The 19,662-nt window shown below is 38.1% G+C and overlaps 1 protein-coding gene across 3 annotated transcripts in view; it reads left to right on the plus strand.

Annotated features, from left to right (window-relative positions):
- The window catches only part of NME7 (NME/NM23 family member 7), a 227,262-nt gene continuing 207,600 nt past the window's right edge, over positions 1–19,662 (plus strand). For 2 of the 3 annotated variants that reach the window (XM_070497394.1, XM_070497396.1), the window contains exon 1: positions 76–213. In XM_070497394.1, coding sequence (XP_070353495.1) covers positions 211–213 — 3 coding nt within the window. In that variant the 5' untranslated portion in view covers positions 76–210. Of the gene's footprint in view, positions 214–19,662 lie in introns of all 3 variants that reach the window. The other variant, XM_070497395.1, reaches the window with a different exon arrangement.

Genomic DNA, 19,662 nt, shown 5'->3' on the forward strand with positions numbered 1-19,662 from the left:
GCCGTGAAGGGGCGGGCCTGTTGACTGGGTGGGCGGAGCTGCAATGACTCCCAGCCTCTAGGGACGAAGGGGCGGGGCAGGGGGAAGGTCCACGCGGGGGTCTGGCAGTAGGCGGGGCTCTGTTGCCAGACAACCGGGCGTTCGTGGCGGTGGTGTTGGTGTCTTCCTGTCTCTGCGGTACCTGTTTCCTCGTGCCTTGGTCCTGAGACTATGGTGAGTGCAGGCAAGGCCAGAAGAACGGCTCTGGCCTCCTGGGGACGCAGCGTCCCAGGTTCTGGGGCGTATGGGCACTCAGAGGCGTCCCCGCCCCTTCCACCTTCGCCCCGTTATCTCTTTCTCTCTTTCCAGGGGCTGTCCCCGCAATTTCCTCGCTCTCCCTATTTCTGGCAGCACCCTGAATTCCACTTTGGTATTGCTAAGCCTCTAGAGAAATGTAACAAAGTTTAGGGGTAAGACTGAGAATAAGAGCCTGAGGGTGAGACGTTATTTCGAACAAGGGTTTTAAATGTTTGCATTTTTCATCATTGGATGTTTCCAGCTGTCAGCTTCACCTTAACGCGCTTCCTTTAAGGGTATGTGGTGGTGTGTGTGTGACTGTCTCAACGTTGATCCGAATCTCCCTAGATCTTGCAGTTCTTGCTCTCCTGAGTGGCGGAGCACTGTCCCACACCCCGTCTAAGGGCCATTTAGTAATAGCTGTATTTTGCATCAGCTCTCTTCTAGGCAGCTGATTACGTTCTAGGTCCGTGCTTTTTAACAGGAATGCTCCTTAAGATCTCTTGGAGAGCTTGTGGAAAATTCACTTGCTTGAGCTTCACCTGCCAAAATTCTGAATAAATAGGAATGGGACTCGGTATCTGCATTTTTAGAAAGCCTACAGGTGATGTTAATTCCCTCACATGTTTGAAAACACCACGGTTCTAGTTAATTCACTTAATTACCAAATCTTTTAAACACTTATGAATAACAGACTGGAGGATAGAAAAATGACTGTTGTCAAATGGATACAACTATGAATTTAGCAACAGAGCCCCTTCTTTCTCCAGTACTACTCAGCAATCCTTTTTGTTATCGAGGTCTGCCCCCGCCCTTTTCCTGCAGAGCCCTTTCCAAGTCTTCACAAAGTCCTGTCCCTTACGTAACCCCTCTCTCCTCCCTTCTAAGCAGATGACAGAGTTTAATAGTCAATTTCTTCAACATCGTGCCCCCAAGCCTACACATTGATCTCTTTTCCCCATGATTTAGTCTTGCGTTTCAAGTTTGGAGAAAGGTGTTGAAGGGTAATACATCCATCTTTGCTCTAGATCTCATTGTCTCCCATTCATTACAAGACTTTTTGCTTCTGGTTATTTTTTTTCTTTCCTATACTTTTAGTCTCTTCCTCTCCATTTCCTTCTCCTCAGCGTTCATGCTGTATATCTTAGGAAAATGAAATAAAACAAAAACATCTCCCATCTTGTATTTATCTAGTTATTGCCCAATCCTCCCATCTATCAGTAAACTGCTTGAAAGCATAGTGTTTTCACGTGCTTCAACTTCTGCCTCTTCACTTTCATCCTCAATACTCTATTGTCTGACTTACCCTCAAATGGCTTCAATGAAGTTGCTCTTGCTTAAGTTTCTGATGGCCTTTTAGGTGCCAAATCCAGTAATTTCTTCTCAAAATTTATTTTATTTAGCTTCTCTGTGACAACTGAAATTCATGGGCATTCATTCCTGCTTTTTTTCACTGTCTTTGCCTACTTTTTAAATAAAATTCTCTGGGATTCACTCCTTAATTATTTTCACTTCTTAGTTTATACATTTTCCTTGGGTTATTTCATCCACCCACATGAGTTATACTAATGCCTAAACTTTCACTCCTACATTTCAATTTTTGTCTCAGACTTGCTAAGGCCTAACTTAGTTACTTTCTGGACATCTCTACCTGGTTACCACAAAGCCTTCTCAAACTCAACATGACCAAAACTGAACTTGCTTTTTTTCCATCTGGTTTCTCTTATTTCACCAAATTAATAAATGGTGCCACTGTATTATAACCAAAGTCACAATATGACCTGAACCAGAGCTACTCTACATTCCTTCCTCTCCTGTGTCTCCTGTATTCATTTGGTCACTTGATCCTGTTTTAGTTTAAGATCCCCTCATTTTTTGCCTGGACTATTGTAAGGGTGTCTTTAACAGCCTAGTGTGGCAGTTCTCCAAACCATTATTTTCTCTGACACAAGAAGGAATTTTCTAAAACCGAAATCTGTTGCTGTCACTCACCTCTTTAAAACTTTAGACTCCCTATTCCCTACAGTATAAAATTCAGAGTATCTGGAGTGACGCACAAGACCCTCCACAATCTAGCATTCTTTCGTGCCTCTCCCTTTCCTAGACACTCCTTTTAGCCCATTGCCTTTTAGCCGCTTGCCTTTCATCGAACGTTCTCAGCAACTTCAAACTGGTAGTAAGCCTTTCCCTCTGCTTTGCACCTGCTGTTCTTTCTACTTGCAATACCCTCACCTCCTTGTTTGCTTGTCAAACTCCTGTTGATCCTTCCAGACCCTTCCAGACCTTCCAGGTTAAGTATCTCTTCTTCTGTGATGCCTTACTTCTCTACTCAAAGAGAGTTGACTCTTCATTATTTTTTTTGTCACAACTTTACATAGTACACATCTCTCTTATTGTACTTAGCACATTCAGTTGAGATTATTTGTTTATAAATTTGTCACTCTTACTAAACTGAACTATTAGAGGAATTGATCTTTATTTTGTTTACTGCTATTGCTTAGGCCATATTAGGCACTCAGATATTTGCTGAATAAGTAAAAAATAAGAAGGAATGTGTTAAGTGCTCTAGGAGTACTCACGGTACCTGGGGGATATTGGAGGATGAAGTCCCCACTTTTCAGAGTCAGAAAAGCCATCATGAAGCAAATGGAACAGAATTTCAATAGCTAGACGTCAGTGGCCTGTGCAGCACCATAGGGAGATGGAAAGTGACATTTGCAGAATACTGTTTTTTTGTGGCTGTCTTACATTTTGTCGTTCGGACTTCCCAACAACTCTAAGAGTAGTGAACTCCTCACCCGCTTCCCTCTACGCTGGCCGGAGCCCTCTGTGGTGGCTCTTTCAAATTGGGTGATCAGTGAAGGCCCCTCTGAGGAAGGGGCTTTTGAATTGAGATCTTAGTGATAAAGTGTAGTGATCTGAAGAAGTGTACCAAGAGGCAGCACTAACAACAAGATGAAGGCCCTGAAGCAGCAAAGAACTTGGTATGTTTCAGGAACTGATCTTAGGTTTAATGTAAAAAAGAATAGCAGTTATGTGGTGGGGTGGGGTGGGGGCGGCGGCAGTGGGGGAAGTGTGGTGGAGAATAGTGTGCGATCTGGTTAGAGAGGTAGACAAAGGCCCGACCACATGTGTGTACTACAGTAGTGTTGCTCAAACTGTAGGTTATAACCCATTACTCGGTCGTGAAGTCAGTTTGGGTTATGTAGCCAGCGTTAAAGAAGAAGACAACATAAAATGGACACCATATTTGTTGGGAGTAGTGAGGGAAACTTGCATGAAGCTTTTGTTTTATGTTGTATGTGTGTTGTTTGTACTGGGTTATGATGTAAAATATATTTTTTTACTGTGAGTCATGATCCACAATGTTCAAAAGATTGTATAATTTGAACAATATATAGTTTAAAAGGCAATAGTTGATCTCAAGGCATGCAGATTTCTTATTCCTCTTTGACCAAGTGACAGTGTTATTGTGTGGCAGGAAAATGTCTGAATTTAATGAAAGCCTAAAATTGACTAGAGTAGAATTTTCAAGTTTCTTTCTGCATCCAGATCTCTCTTGTATGTCAGTTGCTGTCAATCCTTTATGAGAAAGAGCAGGCTTTTTGAAAAAGAGAGAAAAGATGTCCTTTCTCTGCTTCAGTCTAGCCGGTGGCATATGTATTGTATCAAAGGCTCGTGGTCTCTCTCTAAGTAGCTGAGGATGGAGCTTGTGTGTTCTGCTGGTGTGGCTTCCTGACCTGCAATTGAATGCTCTAGTCAGCTTCTGTCTGCGTCTGGTTCATTACAGTTGTAGTTTCCACAGAGTTAGGTTCTGGCCACAAATTCTGGAAGCGCCTCTATTTTCTGAAGCAGAGATAGGCAAATGTCGTTTGGTTTGCCTCACATACATATTGTTTAAGATAAAGAGTATACTAGAGTCATCAATTTATTTACTTTTATGTATAAAGGAAATATAGAAGATAATTCCAAGATTCTTTGGACTAATAAAGAGATATGAATGTTATAGATCTAAAATAGAGCATTGATTTACTATTAACCAAGATGAACTGCTAGTATAACTAAGGTATTTACAGATTATCAACTATGTTTCACAACAATTAGACGAAACAAACATCTCAAAGTTGTTGTTTTAAAAGAAACTTCAAGAAGAGTTTCACGATTGCTAAATAAAGAACTGGATTTTATTCCATGAAATGTTTTTCAGTTTCCAGCTTTCTAAAGTTTCTTCTAAATAGGTTTACTGTTTTTGTCTTTGGCACATGCTTCTTATCCATCCAGAATCCCTTGTGTGACTTGAACGGCTAACTCTGGGGGACTGCAGGTCTAAAGCCCCAGGCTGGATTTCATTTACTGCAACGGACTCAGAAAGTAGAGAGCCTAAATTAGAAGGCCGAAACTTAGAAAATATTTTCCCTATATATTTTATTGCGAATGCAGTCTAGAGCCTGTTATATTCTTCTTTAGTAGGAACCAGTAGTATTTACAAAACTGAATGGCAACTGGTTAATACCATTTTCCTCATGTGTAGCTCTTGGTCTTTTGTCTGTCCTTTTACTGCCTTTTTATCTTCTGTCCTTTCTTTTTTCCCCCAGATTTATTGAGATATAATTGACATATAACATTGTTTAAGTTTAAGATGTACCTGCTGATTTGATACACATATATATTGCAAACTGCTTACCACTGTAACGTTAGCTAAGACCTCCATCACATCACATAATTACTATTTCTTTTTTGTGGTGAGAACATTTAGGATCTACTTTCTTAGAACAGATTGGTGGTTGCCAGAGGTGGGGGGTAGACAAAATGGGTGAAGGGGGTTAAAAGGTGTAAACTTCCAGGTATAAAATAAAGAACTCTTGGATGTAGTATATAACATTGTGACCATAGTTAATCATACTGTATTGCATATTTGAAAGTCATTGAGTAGATTTTAACAGTTCTCGTTACAAGAAAAAGAACTTTGTAACTATATATGATGACAGATGTTAACTAGACTTATTGTGGTGATCATTTCTCAATATATACAAATCTGGAATCATGATGTTATACATCTGAAACTAATATAATGTTGTATGTCAATTATATCTCAAAAAAAATCCAAAAACAAACAAACAAAAAAAGAAATCATCTTGGTGGGACCCAGGATTTTGAAAAAAAATTACTATAAATTTCTTGTAAAATGCTCCTAAGGACCCTTTTGCTATTTTTGTGCCCTTAAAACAGTATGAATGATAAATCACCTTGTGCACAAGGGGTAGGAACATAGGACCCAGGCAGGACCAGGTTGGAGAAAGCTCAAGCCTGTGACAGTGACACAATGTTTGTAATGGGAGAAAATGAGAAACAACCTAAATGTCTATCAATAGGGAGGTTGCTAAGTTAAGCACGATGTGCCCATGCCGAGAAGATTATGTAGCATTTAAAGAGCTTGTTGTAGATTTATATGTACTACTGAGTTAGACAGATGAGACTTTTTAAAATGAATTTAGCTGCAGAATATTCCTGATTTACAATTTATGTAAAAAAAAAAAATAACAGCAAAACCCAAACTCACATGATAGTACCTATATTTTCTATGGACATATTATGCAGATAAATAGACAAGCTGGTAACTGTGGTCATCTCTGTGTTTAGGGGAAAGGCTCTGGATTTGAGGGACTGATCAAAAGGAATCTGAGCCTGAATTACAATGGTTTCTTTTTTTTTTTATCAAGGGAAGTGTATTCACATATTACTTGTATAACAAAAAATTAATTTTAAAAATGTTGCCACTCCTGTGTCTTCTGTTTACATTGATTCAGGGGCTGGCCATGAATAAATGAAATGTAATAAGAGAATGCTATTAAACATGCAAATGCCCTTTTTGGAAAAAATAATCGACTCTCTTAGCAACTTTTGTGTGTATAATACAGAATATTGTTAACTGTAATCACCATGTTGTACATTAGATCCCCAGAACTTGTTCATCTTCTAACTGGAAGTTTGTACCCTTTGACCAACATCTCCTCATTTCCCCTACCCCCAAGCCCCTGGTAACCATTGTTCTACTGTCTGTTTCTACAAGTTTGGCTTTTTTAGATTCTACATGTAAGTGCTATTATACAGTATTTGTGTTTCTCTGTCTGACATATTACACTTAGTGTAATGCCCTCAAGAGGTCTATCCATGTTGTCACAAATGTCAGGATTTCCTTCTTTTGCATGGCTGGATAATATTCCTCTGTGTGTGTGTGTGCGTGTGTGTGTGTGACGTCGTCTTTATCTATTCATCTGTTGATGGTTGTTTCCATATCTTGGCTATTGTGAATAATGCTGCAAAAAAACATGGGGGGTGCATATATCTCTTTGATTTCCTGTTTTCATTTCTTTTGGATATAAACCAAGAAGTGGGGTTTTTAATTTTTTGAGGAATCTCCATACTGTTTTCCATAGTAATTGTACCAATTTACATTCCCACCAACAGTGTACAAGAGATTTCTTTTTTCTATATCCTTGCCAACACTTGTTAATTTCTTGTCTTTTTGATAATAGCCATTCTAACAGGTGTGAGGTGATATCTCATTGTGTATTTGATTTCCATTTTGCTGATGATTAGTGATATTGAGCACTTTTTCGTATGCTTCTTGGCCATTGGAATGTCTTTGGAAAAATGTCTATGTATTCAGTTTCTCTCCATTTGTTAATCAGATTTTTTTTTGTTATTGAGTTGTATGAGTTCTTTATATATTTTGGATATTAACCTCTTATCAGATATATGGTTTGCAATTTTTTCCCACTCCCTAGATTGCCTTTTCATCTTGTTGGTTGTTTCTTTTGTTGTGCAGAAGCTTTTTAGTTTGATGTAGTCCCACTTGTTTATTTTTGCTTTCATTGCTTGTGCTTTTGATGTCATATTCAAAAAAATTGTTGCCCGGACTAATGTTAAGGATATTTTCTCCTATTTCTTCTAGTTTTGGTTGTTTTAGGTCTTATGTTTATGTTTTTAATTCATTTCGAGTTAATTTTTGTGAGTGGTGTAAGATAGTGGTCCAATTTCATCCCCCATCCATTCTTTCTTATCCACCAATTACTCATCCATTCAAACAAGTATTTATTGAGTGCTTTTTGTATGCCAGGCACTGGCTGTACATTGAGTAATAAGATAGCACACAGTGTCCTTTCCCTTCCTCAGTGCCCGGATGGTAGAGCCCAAATATCTTAATTGGCATTTGAGTCCTTCTCTGGCCATCGCTCACCTTGCTTACCCCTTGGAACTTATCAAGAAAAACAGACATTAGAAAATAAACTACAAGGGTAAGTTGAGTTACAAAAGAAAAATTACAACCTGAGGTGGAAATGTGTAATAAAATAGAGTGGTCTGACCTCGCCTAATGGGAAAACCTCCTTGATTATGTAGCTTTTCAATTCCTTTTTCTCTTGGTTTGGGACACATAATATATGTAAGCAAATAAATGGATGAGGTCACTTCATATGGTGCTAAATATTATGAGGAAAATTAAACTAAGTAATGTGATAGTGGCTGGTCCCAAGAGCAGGTAGCCTTAGGTGGGACAATGAGGGAAGGTCCTCATGGGAAGGTGACTTTTAAGCTGAGATCTCAATAACCGGGACCTAGGCGGTTGGAGATCTAGACGAAGAGCATTCCAGGCAGAGGCAACAGCTAGGGAGAGGCAGGTTAGAGGACCCAGAGGTAGCCAGTGTGGCTGGGCCTGGGGAAGGAGAGAAGGACAGGAAGAGAAGAGATGGGAGAGACAAGAAGGAGCCAGTGACTGTTGAGGCTTATGACATTTGGGAAGGATTTTGGATTTCATTCTAAATGCAATGGGATAATGCATTGCATGCATTTCCTTTTTATTTCATCAAAATATTTTATTTTCCTTGGATGTACTTTATTTAAACTTCAGTCATATTAGTTTGTTCTTTCAGTGCCTATTTTCATTCTATCTGTAACATTTGTGATCTTATAAACTTAGGAAAATACTTTTCTGTTCTACTCTTGTTACTGAACCAGGTTCGTTTTTGCCCGCCTCCCAGAAAGCCAAACACTGACATGACGAGATTGCAGCAGAGAGAGAATTTACTCATAAGGCAGCCATGTGAGGAAGCAAGAGCCTGAGCCTCAAATTCACTTCCCCGAAAATAGGGACTCAGGGATATTTATGGGATGGGGGCAAGGTGGTCTGAATGTGGAGAGAGGTGGTTGGAGGTGAGGAGAGGTGAGGTAACTGATGATCTACGCAAGTGTAGTCAGACTCCATGCCTCTTCACAGGACCCATGTTCACAAAATGGCAGTATTAGCATAATCTGAGGATGGAGTTTTTAGCCTCTTGACGTCAGAAAGTCGCCTATCAGACATCTGCATGGGTCCAGTTGATGGGCTGGTGGTCTCAACTGGCCTGAAGTGGACAAGGAGTTCTAATTCCTGAAAAACAGCTCACACACCCATTACCATGGTGACCCAGGCCCCAGGGAGATGTTATCTATAGGAGCCTAGTGAGAGTCAGACAGCACATTGCCTAAACAGCACAGTTAACCATGGGTGGGTTAAACAGCTAAAAGCTGTAATCAGTAATTGCAAACAGGAAGAAAGACTTTAGTTCCTAACTAATCATCAATGGCTAACCCTCTGCTGATTTCACTGTTATCTTTAAAGATCAGACCCTGCTAATTTCTCCCTTTATAATTTCCTTTTCATAGTTTAATTGCCCTTTTCTGGACCTTTTGTTTCCATCATATCTTCTTTAAGGTGTGGCAAGCTGCTCTTTCCAGGTGGGTGTGCATCACACTTTCTCCCTGGTTGTTATGTGTCCTGCTGTGATTCCACCTGGTGCCTTTTGTGATGGTGCTCTGGCATAAGACTGAAAAATCTTGCTCTCCTGAAATATCTCCAACACTTCCTATGAACCTTATATTCACTTTCCTGTATAAACTACTTCACTTCCAAAAGCTGTTGATATTTTAAGACTTTCTGTACTTAGATGTGAGAAATTGTAGCTATTAAGATGTACTTCTCAATTCAAGTTTATTTTCTGGTACTAGGCACTTTGTCTAATTAAGTTGCTGTTGTTATCTCTCCTGGCTCATCTTATGTGCTATGCTTTCTTCAGATTGCTTTATTTTTTAAAATGTATTTCCATATGCATGCATAATGGCTCTAGGGTTCTCTGATATATGTAAATTTAAATTTTGTGCTCTGTTTTCCATCGTTTTGATACAAGTTAAATATATCTATGCTGTATGCATCTTCTATATTATATATAATATATTATAATTATATAAATATATAATTATATAAAATATATATTTTATATATGTAATACATAATATATAATATATAATCCACATATGTAATACATAGTATATAAAACGTATGTAACATATATATTTAGCATGTATATATATCAAATATTTAAATTATTCTGTTGTAGAAATATAGTCATTTTTGGAGAATTGAAAATATAGAAGTAAAAAAATATAATTAAATTTGTCTCTAATATCACTGACTATATATAATCACTATTAATATTTTAGTATAATATCCCAGTCATACATACATACATATATGCACACACATACATGTATATATCTTTTAAAATGTGACCCTATTGTATACATTCCTTTCCAATATTTTTCATTTAATATATCTTATACATTTTTCCAGATCAGTTTTAAGAACTACGTTTTATTCTTTCATTTACTCTGATTTAACCAATCCTTTTATTAATTTGGTCTTTTAACACCATAATTAATATATCTTTGCAGACACATTTTTATGCACATCTGTAACTGTTTCCTTAGAATAATTAGGAATGGAGTAATTGGGTGAGAGGCCATGTGCATTTTGAAGGTTTTTTTGATATGCATTGCCAAATTACCTTCTGAGAAGTTTTACCCGTTTGTACTCTGCTAGCAGTGTGCCACGGTGCCTATTTCTCATAAGCTCTAACCTGTTATTTTTATCCATTTCATACATACATCTAACAATGGATTTGAACTTTTTAAAAAATTTTAATTGAGTTCATAATAGTTTACATCGATGTGAGATTTCAGTTGTACGTTATTTCTTGACTGTCACCACATAAGTGCTCCCCTTCACCCCCTGTGGCCACCCCCACCCCCCTTCCCCTGGTAACCACTGGACTGTTTTCTTTGTCCATGTGTTTGTTCATATTCCACATGAGTGAAATTATCTGGCATTTGCCTTTCTCAGTCTGGCTCATTTCGCTTAACATAATTCCCTCCAGGTCCGTCCATGTTGTTGCAAATGGGATGATTTAGTCCTTTTTTTCTCGCTGAGTAGTATTCCATTGTATATATACACCACATTTGCTTTATCTAATCATGGGCACTTGAATTCTTTCCATGTCCTGGCTATTGTGAATAGTCCTGCAATGAGCATAGGGGTACATATGTTACTTTGGATTGTTGATTTCACATTGTTTCTGTAGATACCCAGTAGTGGGATAGCTGGGTCGTATGGTAGTTCTATTTTTAGTTTTTTCAGGAATCTCCATACTATTTTCCATAGTGGCTGCACCAGTTTGCATTCCCACCAGCAGTGTATGAGGGTTCCCTTTCTCCACACCCTCTCCGACATTTGTTATTTTTAGTCTTAGTGATTATAACCATTTGAACAGGTGTAAGGTGGTATCTCAGTGTAGATTTGATTTTCGTTTCCCTGATCACTAGTGATGTTCAACATCTTTTCATGTGTTTATTGGCCATCTGTATATCTTCTTGGGAAAAATGTTCATATTCTCTGCTCATTTTTTGATCGGATTGTTTGTTTTTTTATTGTTCAGTTGTGTGAGTTCCTTATGTATTATGGAGATTAACCCCTTGTCAGTTATATGATTTGCAAATATTGTCTCCCAATTGGTGGGTTGTCTCTTTGTTTTGCTTCTAGTTTCTTTTGCCTTGTAGAAGCTCCATAGTCTGATGAACTCCCACTTGTTTATTTTTTCTTCTGTTTCCCTTGTCTGAGAAGACATGGTATTTGAAAAGATCCTTTTTAGTTCGATGTCAAAGAGTGTACTACCTATATTATCTTCCAGGAGTTTATGATTTCAGGACTGATCTTCAAGTCTTTGATCCATTTTGAGTTTACTTTTGTGTATGGCATGAGATAACGGTCTACCTTCATTCTTTTGCATGTGGCTGTCCAGTTTTCCCAACACCGTTTATTGAAGAGACTGTCTTTTCTCCATTATGTGTTCTTGGCACCTTTGTCAAAGATCTAGCTGTTGTAGATGTGCAGCTTTATTTCTGGGCTTTCAGTTCTGTTCCATTGATCTATGTGCCTAATTTTGTACCAGTACCATGTCATTTTGATCACTATGGCTTTGTAGTACGTTTTGAAGAGAGGGATTGTGATACCTCCAGCTTTGTTCTTTTTTTTCAGGATTGCCGTAGCAATTCGGGATCTTTGGTTGCCCCAAATGAATTTTAGGATTCTTTGTGCTATTTCCATGAAAAATGTCATTGGGATTCTGATAGGGATTGCATTGAATCTGTAGCTTGCTTTGGGTGGTATGGACATTTTAACTATGTTTATTCTTCCAATCCATGTGTTTGGAATGTCTTTCCATCTGTTTATGTCGTTATCAATTTTTTTCAGTAATGTCTTATACTTTTCATTGTGTAAGTCCTTCACCTCCTTGGTTAAATTTATTCCTAGGTACTTTATTCTTTTAGTTGCGATTGTAAATGGAATTGTGTTCTTGAGTTCTCTTTCTGTAATTTCGTTATTGGAGTATAGAAAAGCAAGTGATTTTTGTAAGTTGTTTCTGTACCCTGCAACTTTACTGTAGTTGTTAATTATTTATATTAGTTTTCTGATGGATTCTTTGTGGTTTTCTATATATAAGATCATGTCGTCTGCAAACAGCAAGAGTTTCACTTCTTCACTTCCTATTTGGATTCCTTTTATTTTCTCTTGCCTAATTTCTCTGACCAAAACCTCCAGTACTATGTTGAATAAGAGTGGTGATAATGGGCATCCTTGTCTTGTTCCTGTTCTTAGGGGCATGGCATTCAGTTTTTGTCCATTGAGTATGACGTTGGCTGTGGCTTCGTCATATATGGACTTTATTATGTTAAGTTAATTTCCTTCTATCCCCATTTTGTTAAGAGTTTTTGTCATAAATGGCTGTTGGATCTTGTCAAATGCTTTCTCTACATCTATTGAGATGATTGTGTGGTTTTTATTCCTCAATTTGTTGATGTGGTGTATCACAGTGATTTGAGGATGTTGAACCATCCTTGTGTCCCTGGTATGAATCCCACTTGATCACGATGGATGATCCTTTTGATGTATTGCTGAATTCGGGTTGCCAAAATTTTGTTGAGGATTTTTGCATCACCGTTCATCAGTGATAGTGGCCTATAGTTTTCGTTTTTTTGTTCTGTACTTGTCAGACTTTGGTATCAGAGTGATGTTGGCCTTGTAGAATGTGTTAGGAAGTGTTCCATCTTCCCTAATTTTCTGGAATAGCTTGAGAGGGATAGGTGTTAAATCCTCTCTGAAATTTTGGTAGAATTCCCCAGGGAAGCTGTCTGGTCCTGGGGTTTTATTCTTTGGGATGCTTTTGATTACTGTTTCCATCTCTTTCATTGTGATTGGTCTATTCAGATTGTCTGTTTCTTCTTGAGTCTGCCTTGGGAGGTTGTAAGAGTCCAAGAATTTATCCCTTTCCTCTTGGTTAGCTGTTTTGTTGTCATATAGTTTTCATAGTATTCTCTCATTGTATTTTTGTGGTGTTTGTTATTTCTCCTCTTTCACTTCTGATTTTGTTTATCTGAGCTTTCTCTTTTTTTCTTTGTAAGTCTGACTAGGATTTTGTCAATTTTATTTATCTTCTCAAAGAAGCAACTCTTTGTTTTGTTGATCCTTTCTACTGCCTTTTTTGTTTCAATAGCATTTTTTTCTGCTCTGACTTTTATTATTTCTCTCCTTCTGCTGACTTTTGGCTTTGTTTGTTTTTCTTTTTCTAATTCAGTTAGGTGTAATTTGAGATTGCTTATTTGCGATTTTTCTTGTTTGTTAAGGTGTGACTGTATTGTGATGAATTTCCCTTTTAGTACAGCTTTTGCTGCATCCCATGTGAGTTGGTATGGTATATTATCATTTTCATTTGTCTCCAGATGTTGTTTGATTTCTCCTTTAATTTCTTCAATGATCCATTGCTTGTTCAATAGCATGTTATTTAGTCTCCACATCTTTGTCCCTTTCTCAGCTTTTTTCTTGTAATTAATTTCTAGCTTTTTAGCATTATGATTGGAAAAAATGCTTGTTATTATTTCAATTTTCTTAAATTTATTGAGGCTTGCCTTGTTTCCCCACCTATGGTCTTTCCTTGAGAATGTTACGTGAGCACTTGAGAAGAATGTATATTCTGCTCTTTTGGATGGAATGTTCTATATATGTCTATTAAGTCCAACTGGTTTAAGTTTTCATTTAGTTCCACTGTTTCCTTGTTGATTTGCTGTGTGGATGATCTATCATTGATGTGAGTAGAGTGTTGATTTGCCCTACTATTATTGTATTTTTATTAATATCTTCTTTCAGGTTTGTTAATAGTTGCTTTATGAACTTTGATGTTCCTGTGTTGGGTGCATAGATGTTTATAAACATTATTTCATCTTGATGGAGTGTCCCTTTGATCATTATATACTGCCCCTCTTTGTCTCTCTTTACCTGTCTTATCTTGAAGTCCACTTAGTCTGATATGAGTACTGCGACACCTGCTTTCTTTTGTTTGCCATTAGCTTGGAGTATTGTCTTCTATCCTTTCACTCTGAGCCAGTGTTGATCACTGGAGCTGAGATGTGTTTCCTGGATGCAGCATATTATTAGGTCTTGTTCTTTAATCCCTATCGCTGCTCTATGTCTTTTTATTGGAGAATTCAATCCATTTACATTTAGGGTTATTGACGTCTGACGGCTTAACTACTGTCATTTTATCACTCGTTTTCCCGTTTTTCTGCATTTCCTTTGTTTCTCCTCCTTTTGGTTTTGGTCTACCCATTGAATTTTGTAGTTTTTTATGAATGTGTTTTTTGTTTTCTCCTTATTTATTCTTTGTGTCTCTGTTCTGCTTTTTTGTTTAGTGGTTACCCTGAGGTTTGTATTCAAAATCTCATGTATAAGATACTCCATTTTTTGATGGCCTCTTATTTTCTTAGTCTAAACTGATTCAGTCCCTTTCCTTGTCCCCTCCTAAGTTGTTTGCCTCATATCTTATTCCATCTTGTGTTGTGAGTTTGTGGCTAAAATGACAGGATTATCTTTGTTTTTGATGTTTTCCTTCCCTTTAGCTTAATTCTTTACTTGAGTATTTGCTATCCTAATCTGATTCTGTCTACCTACTTATCTCCCTGCTCTATGTTTTGTGACCCCTTTCTCCCTTTTTTTTTTTTTCAGGTATGAGGCACTTCCTGAGGATTTCTTTTTCTTTTTCTTTTTTTTTTTTTTAAAGCTTGGCACCTGGGCTAACAACTATTGCCAATCTTATTTTTTTTTTTTCTGCTTTATCTCCCCAAACCCCCCCTGTACACAGTTGTATATCTTAGTTGCAGGTCCTTCTAGTTGTGGGATGTGGGACGCCGCCTCAACGTGGCCTGACGAGTGGTGCCATGCCCATGCCCAGGAACTGAACCCTGGGCCACCGCAGTGGAGCGCGTGAACTTAACCACTCGGCCATGGAGCTGGCCCCGAGGATTTCTTGTAGAGGGGGTGGTCTCATGGCTACGAAGTCCCTTAGCTTTTGTTTGTCTGTGAAAGTTTTTGTTTCTCCTTCATATCTGAAGGATATTTTTGCTGGATAGAGTATTCTTGGCTGAAGAAACTTGTCTTTTAAAGATTTGACTATGTTGTTTCCTTCTTCCTAGCTTGTAAGTTTTCTGCAGAGAAATCCGCTGAAAGCCTGTTAGGGGTTCCTTTGTAGGTTATTTTCTTCTTCCTTTCTGCCCTTGGTATTCTTTCTTTGTCCTTTATTCTTGCCAGTTTTAATGCTATATGCCTTGCAGTAGGTCTTTTTACATTAAGAAATCTAGGAGATCTGGAAACTTCTTCCACACAGATTTCCCTCTCTTTCCCTATGTTTGGGAAGTTCTCTGCTATTATTTCTTTGAATATGCTTTCTGCTCCATTCTCCTTCTCTTCTCCTTCTGCAATACTGATCATTGTTATCTTGCATTACTCATTGCATCGGATATTTCTCGGAGTCTTTCTTCATTTCTTTTTAGTGTTAGTTCTCTCTCCTCCTCTGTCTGAAGCATTTCAACATGTCTATCTTCAATTATGCTGATTCACTCCATGATGTCCACTCAGGCATTCAGGGAATCCACATTTTGTTTCATCTCTTCCATTGTGTCTTTCATCTCCCATATTTCTGATTGATTCTTCTTTATAGTTTCAATCTCTTTTGTGAAGTAGCTCCTGAACTCATTGAATTGTTTCTCTACGTTCTCTTTCACCAAGTTGAGTTTTTTGATGATAGCTATTTTGAATTCATTGTCATTTAGATTACATATTTCTCTGTCCTCAGGACTGAATTCTGGATGCTTGTCATTTTCTCTCTTGTCTCGAGATTTGATGTTGTTAGAGAAGTTAGGTTGGGTCTTATGTATTCTGATATTATTTGGTTGCAGATACTGCCTATCGCCACTGGGTGGGGGTTGAGAGCCACGTATTCTGAGCCCTCTGCCTTCAGCTGGGTTCCCAGGCAGTGGAGCCTCCCTGGGTGGGTTGGGGAGGGGTGCTTTCTTCTGTGTGCTCTCTCGGCTTTCTGGCTCTTGCTATCCGGTCTCCTGGGGTCTTGGCTTGATGAGGTCACCCCCCACGAAAGCTTTCGTCCCATTAAAGGGCTTCCCTCTAGGCTGCAAGGACTCTAGGGAGTCCTTGGTGATCCCGCGAATGAGCAACCCCTCCCCCATTCCTTCACTCACAGAACCTCCTGCACTGGTGGATCACAGTCTTTAGGGGAATGAGCATTGTTCTCTCTTCCCCTGTTCCAGCTCCGCTAAGGGCGGCTTCAGCCTCTCCTCCTTCCCTCTCTCTGACATTTTTTGTGTTGTTTTAGGATGTCCTCTGTTGGAGTATGGGTGCCCCTATTTGTTGTATGTTGGAGAGGAGAGAGTCCCAGGAAGGTGCACTCCACCATGATGCTGACGTCACTCTGGATTTGAACTTTTATTGAAAATTTCACCTTCCTTATCCAGTATGTTGAGAGAGAAAGATTGTAAATTACCATCTGTTCTGTAGATGAAAAGCATTGTTAGTACTTATCTAAAGTATGTGTCTGTAGTTATTGTTGCATGTCTTTCATAGATTGTTAGAATTCAAAATTTGTTGCCTGTGTATACTGAACAAGATAGAGGTACCCTTCACTAAACTGTTATTCACAGACAGATTTTCCAGTCCTCTCTTGCCCACCTGTTTTGAAGAAGCAGTCTGTTGTACACAGGAGCTGGTGTAGAGCTAGAAGTCTTCAACTTTCAATCCTTGTTGTTCTCTTGGCTTCAGCACTTGTTTACTTTGTGACATGTAATCTTTCCAGGCACCTCTTTTCTCATCCGTAAAATCAGAATGACAATTTCTGTTCAGAATACCTTAAAGCATTTCTGTGAGGAGCAAGTGAGATAATGTATATGAAAGTAATTTATATACGCTAATATACTTTACATATATGAAATGTATTTTTTTCATATTAACCAGAATTCTGCCTAAGGAGAAGATAGTTGGGCAAAGTGGAAGGAGATTAAAATCTAAAACAAGTGTCAGCAATAAATATTTGAGATTAATGGTGCTTGTGTCTAATTTTGTGGATATTTAAAAATGTACTTTTATATATTAAATTCCTTCTTTCTCAATGTCTATTATAGTTCATTTTCCTAATGGAAACAGTAAAAGGTCGGGGAAAAGGGTTGGAAAGATGGAAAGTGGTAGGAATATTTCTTGAGACCAGTTTCAATAATTCTCATATACTTTGGGGGAGAACATTGCTAAGCATGTCTGATATGGATTTAGCAAGTATTAGATCTGCAATCCATGAATTTCTACTCAGCTTAAATGGATTAGCTGGGAACATTTACTTTTATTGCTGCTAGTCTTGAAATTTTATTATTCAGTAATTTGATTGTGAAAGTACAATGAGCTCATTCAGGCCCAAGCTGTTTTTTGCTACATAGGCTCAGAAATAGGGCTTTGGAAAAAGGGAAAACCCTTCTGTCTAGTGGCAAGTACAGGTCTGTCATTTATATTACATCACCTTGCTCTTTAAGTAGTTTATGGAATTTTACTGTATGCACCCAGATCTCTGAAAGGTGAATAGTTTTGTGTCTTAGGTATCTGAATATTTTTCATAATTAAAATTTAAGATTTTGTATCCACACGGAGAATGGCTCCTATAATAATATGATCATTTTTTTTCTTAGCATTTTCACTTAAAATCTAGTAATGGCCTTAAGATTTTATCTTGTCTCCCAATACACACATAGGTGTATATTGTGTTGCTAGAATATTTTTAGAGCTAAAATTGAATTACTAAGCATTTACGTAGAAATGGGGCAGGACCTTTTGAACTCATCCTTCTGCCCTACTATTGGGTTCTTGTCATATATCTGAGATATAAAGATGAATAAGACTAGATCTCTCTCTTAAAGAGCTCACAATCTTAGAGGAAGAGAGAAACATGATACACTGTAACACTGTAATACTAGCTTAGGGAAATTCTATTTCCTTGTATAAAATGAACATGGTAATAATACTAGCTCCCTCACGGGGATATTGTTATGATTAAATGAGTTAAAGTGCTTAACCTAAGGCTTATACATTGTAATCACCCAATAAATGTTAGCTGCTGTTACTGCTTTTGCTGGTGTTATTGATAGGTGTAAGATTGAGATCTACTGAATGGGAACAGAGAGGAGAGAGTAATCGCTACGTAGGAGTGTTAGTTAAAGACAAGATTCATTAACTTTACAGTTTTTTTTGTGTTGTTTTTCATTGACTGAGTTTCAGATTTTTCTAACGTGTGAATATATGTAAATCCAAAATTGAATTTATGCATACCATACTAATGTCAAACTGATTCCTTAAATTTATCAGAAGGCGTTTGGAAACAGACTAGGAGACTATGTCACTGTGATTCATTGTTCAAGGTGCAGCCTAGTGCCCTGTACAATTAGGTGCTTAACAGATGCTTTTTGTTCCTTTCTTTTAAACATTTTTGCTTATTGACCCAGATGTCCCTTTGAGTGAGCTGTGAGTGGGCATAAGACGTACGCATTTGGTGACTACTGAGAAGTACTTATTTGAGGTGTTCTTATTAATGTAATTTTTAAGCGAATCCTTTTTAGTTTAACCCTTCGAGATACATTTTTATGAGTTTACATCCTTTTTCTTTTCGGATTTACGTGCACCTCAGCCACACTTGCTATTCCATTTTCCTGAAATGCTCCTTCACTTCTTCCAGTGCTGAAAAGACACCTCATCTGAGAGGACTTCCTCTCCGCCCTCTCTAAAGTAGCAGCTCCAGCTACTCTCATTCCTCTTCCCTTCTTCATCACCTTCTTCTTTCATTTTAGCACCTGACAAAAGCATGGCACAGCTGCAATTTTAATAACGATAGTGCCTAACATTTATATAACATTTTCCATTTTTTTAAGGCATTTAAGATTCTTAACTAGTTCACAGTGTCCTTTAGAGATAAGTATTGAATGTATGGAGAAGGGAGATGAATATCAGTAGAGAGCAGAGAGGCACAAACAGTCAGAGAAGAAGAATAATGCTCTGAAAAGATGGTTGAAAAGACAGGAAGTTAACTTTCCATTGAATTTCCCTGCTAGTCATTTGTAGAGACAAGGAGTGGAAAACTATTTTTGATTGAGGGCTATTCATGACCAGAGAAAATCCAGAAGTCAAAGTTGAAAATAGAAGACTCCTATTCTGAGAGAGAACTCTAGATTCATTCATTCATTAAACAATTATTTTTAAGTTTCTCTTATGTGCTGGGCACTGTTCTCAGCATCCAGGATATATCAATGAATGACAAAGTCCTGCTGTTGTGGAGCTCAAATTTTTGGTGTAGCGAGTCACACAATAAACAAGTTAACATATAATGCAATGCTAGGTATTGATAGGTATTATGAAAAATTAGCCAGCCCTGGTGGTGAAGATTTGGTGCTCTCACTACCACAACCAGGGTTCATTTCCAGTCAGGGAACCACACCACTCATCTGTCAGTTGTCACACTGTGGCAGCTGCATGTTGCTGTGATGCTGAAAGCTGTGCCACTGGTATTTCAAATACCAGCAGGGTCACCCAGGGTGGCCAGGTTTCACTGGAGCTTTCAGACTAAGACAGACTAGGAAGAAGGA

This window comes from Equus asinus, chromosome 25 (assembly GCF_041296235.1).
Source record: "Equus asinus isolate D_3611 breed Donkey chromosome 25, EquAss-T2T_v2, whole genome shotgun sequence".
Taxonomy (NCBI): domain Eukaryota; kingdom Metazoa; phylum Chordata; class Mammalia; order Perissodactyla; family Equidae; genus Equus; species Equus asinus.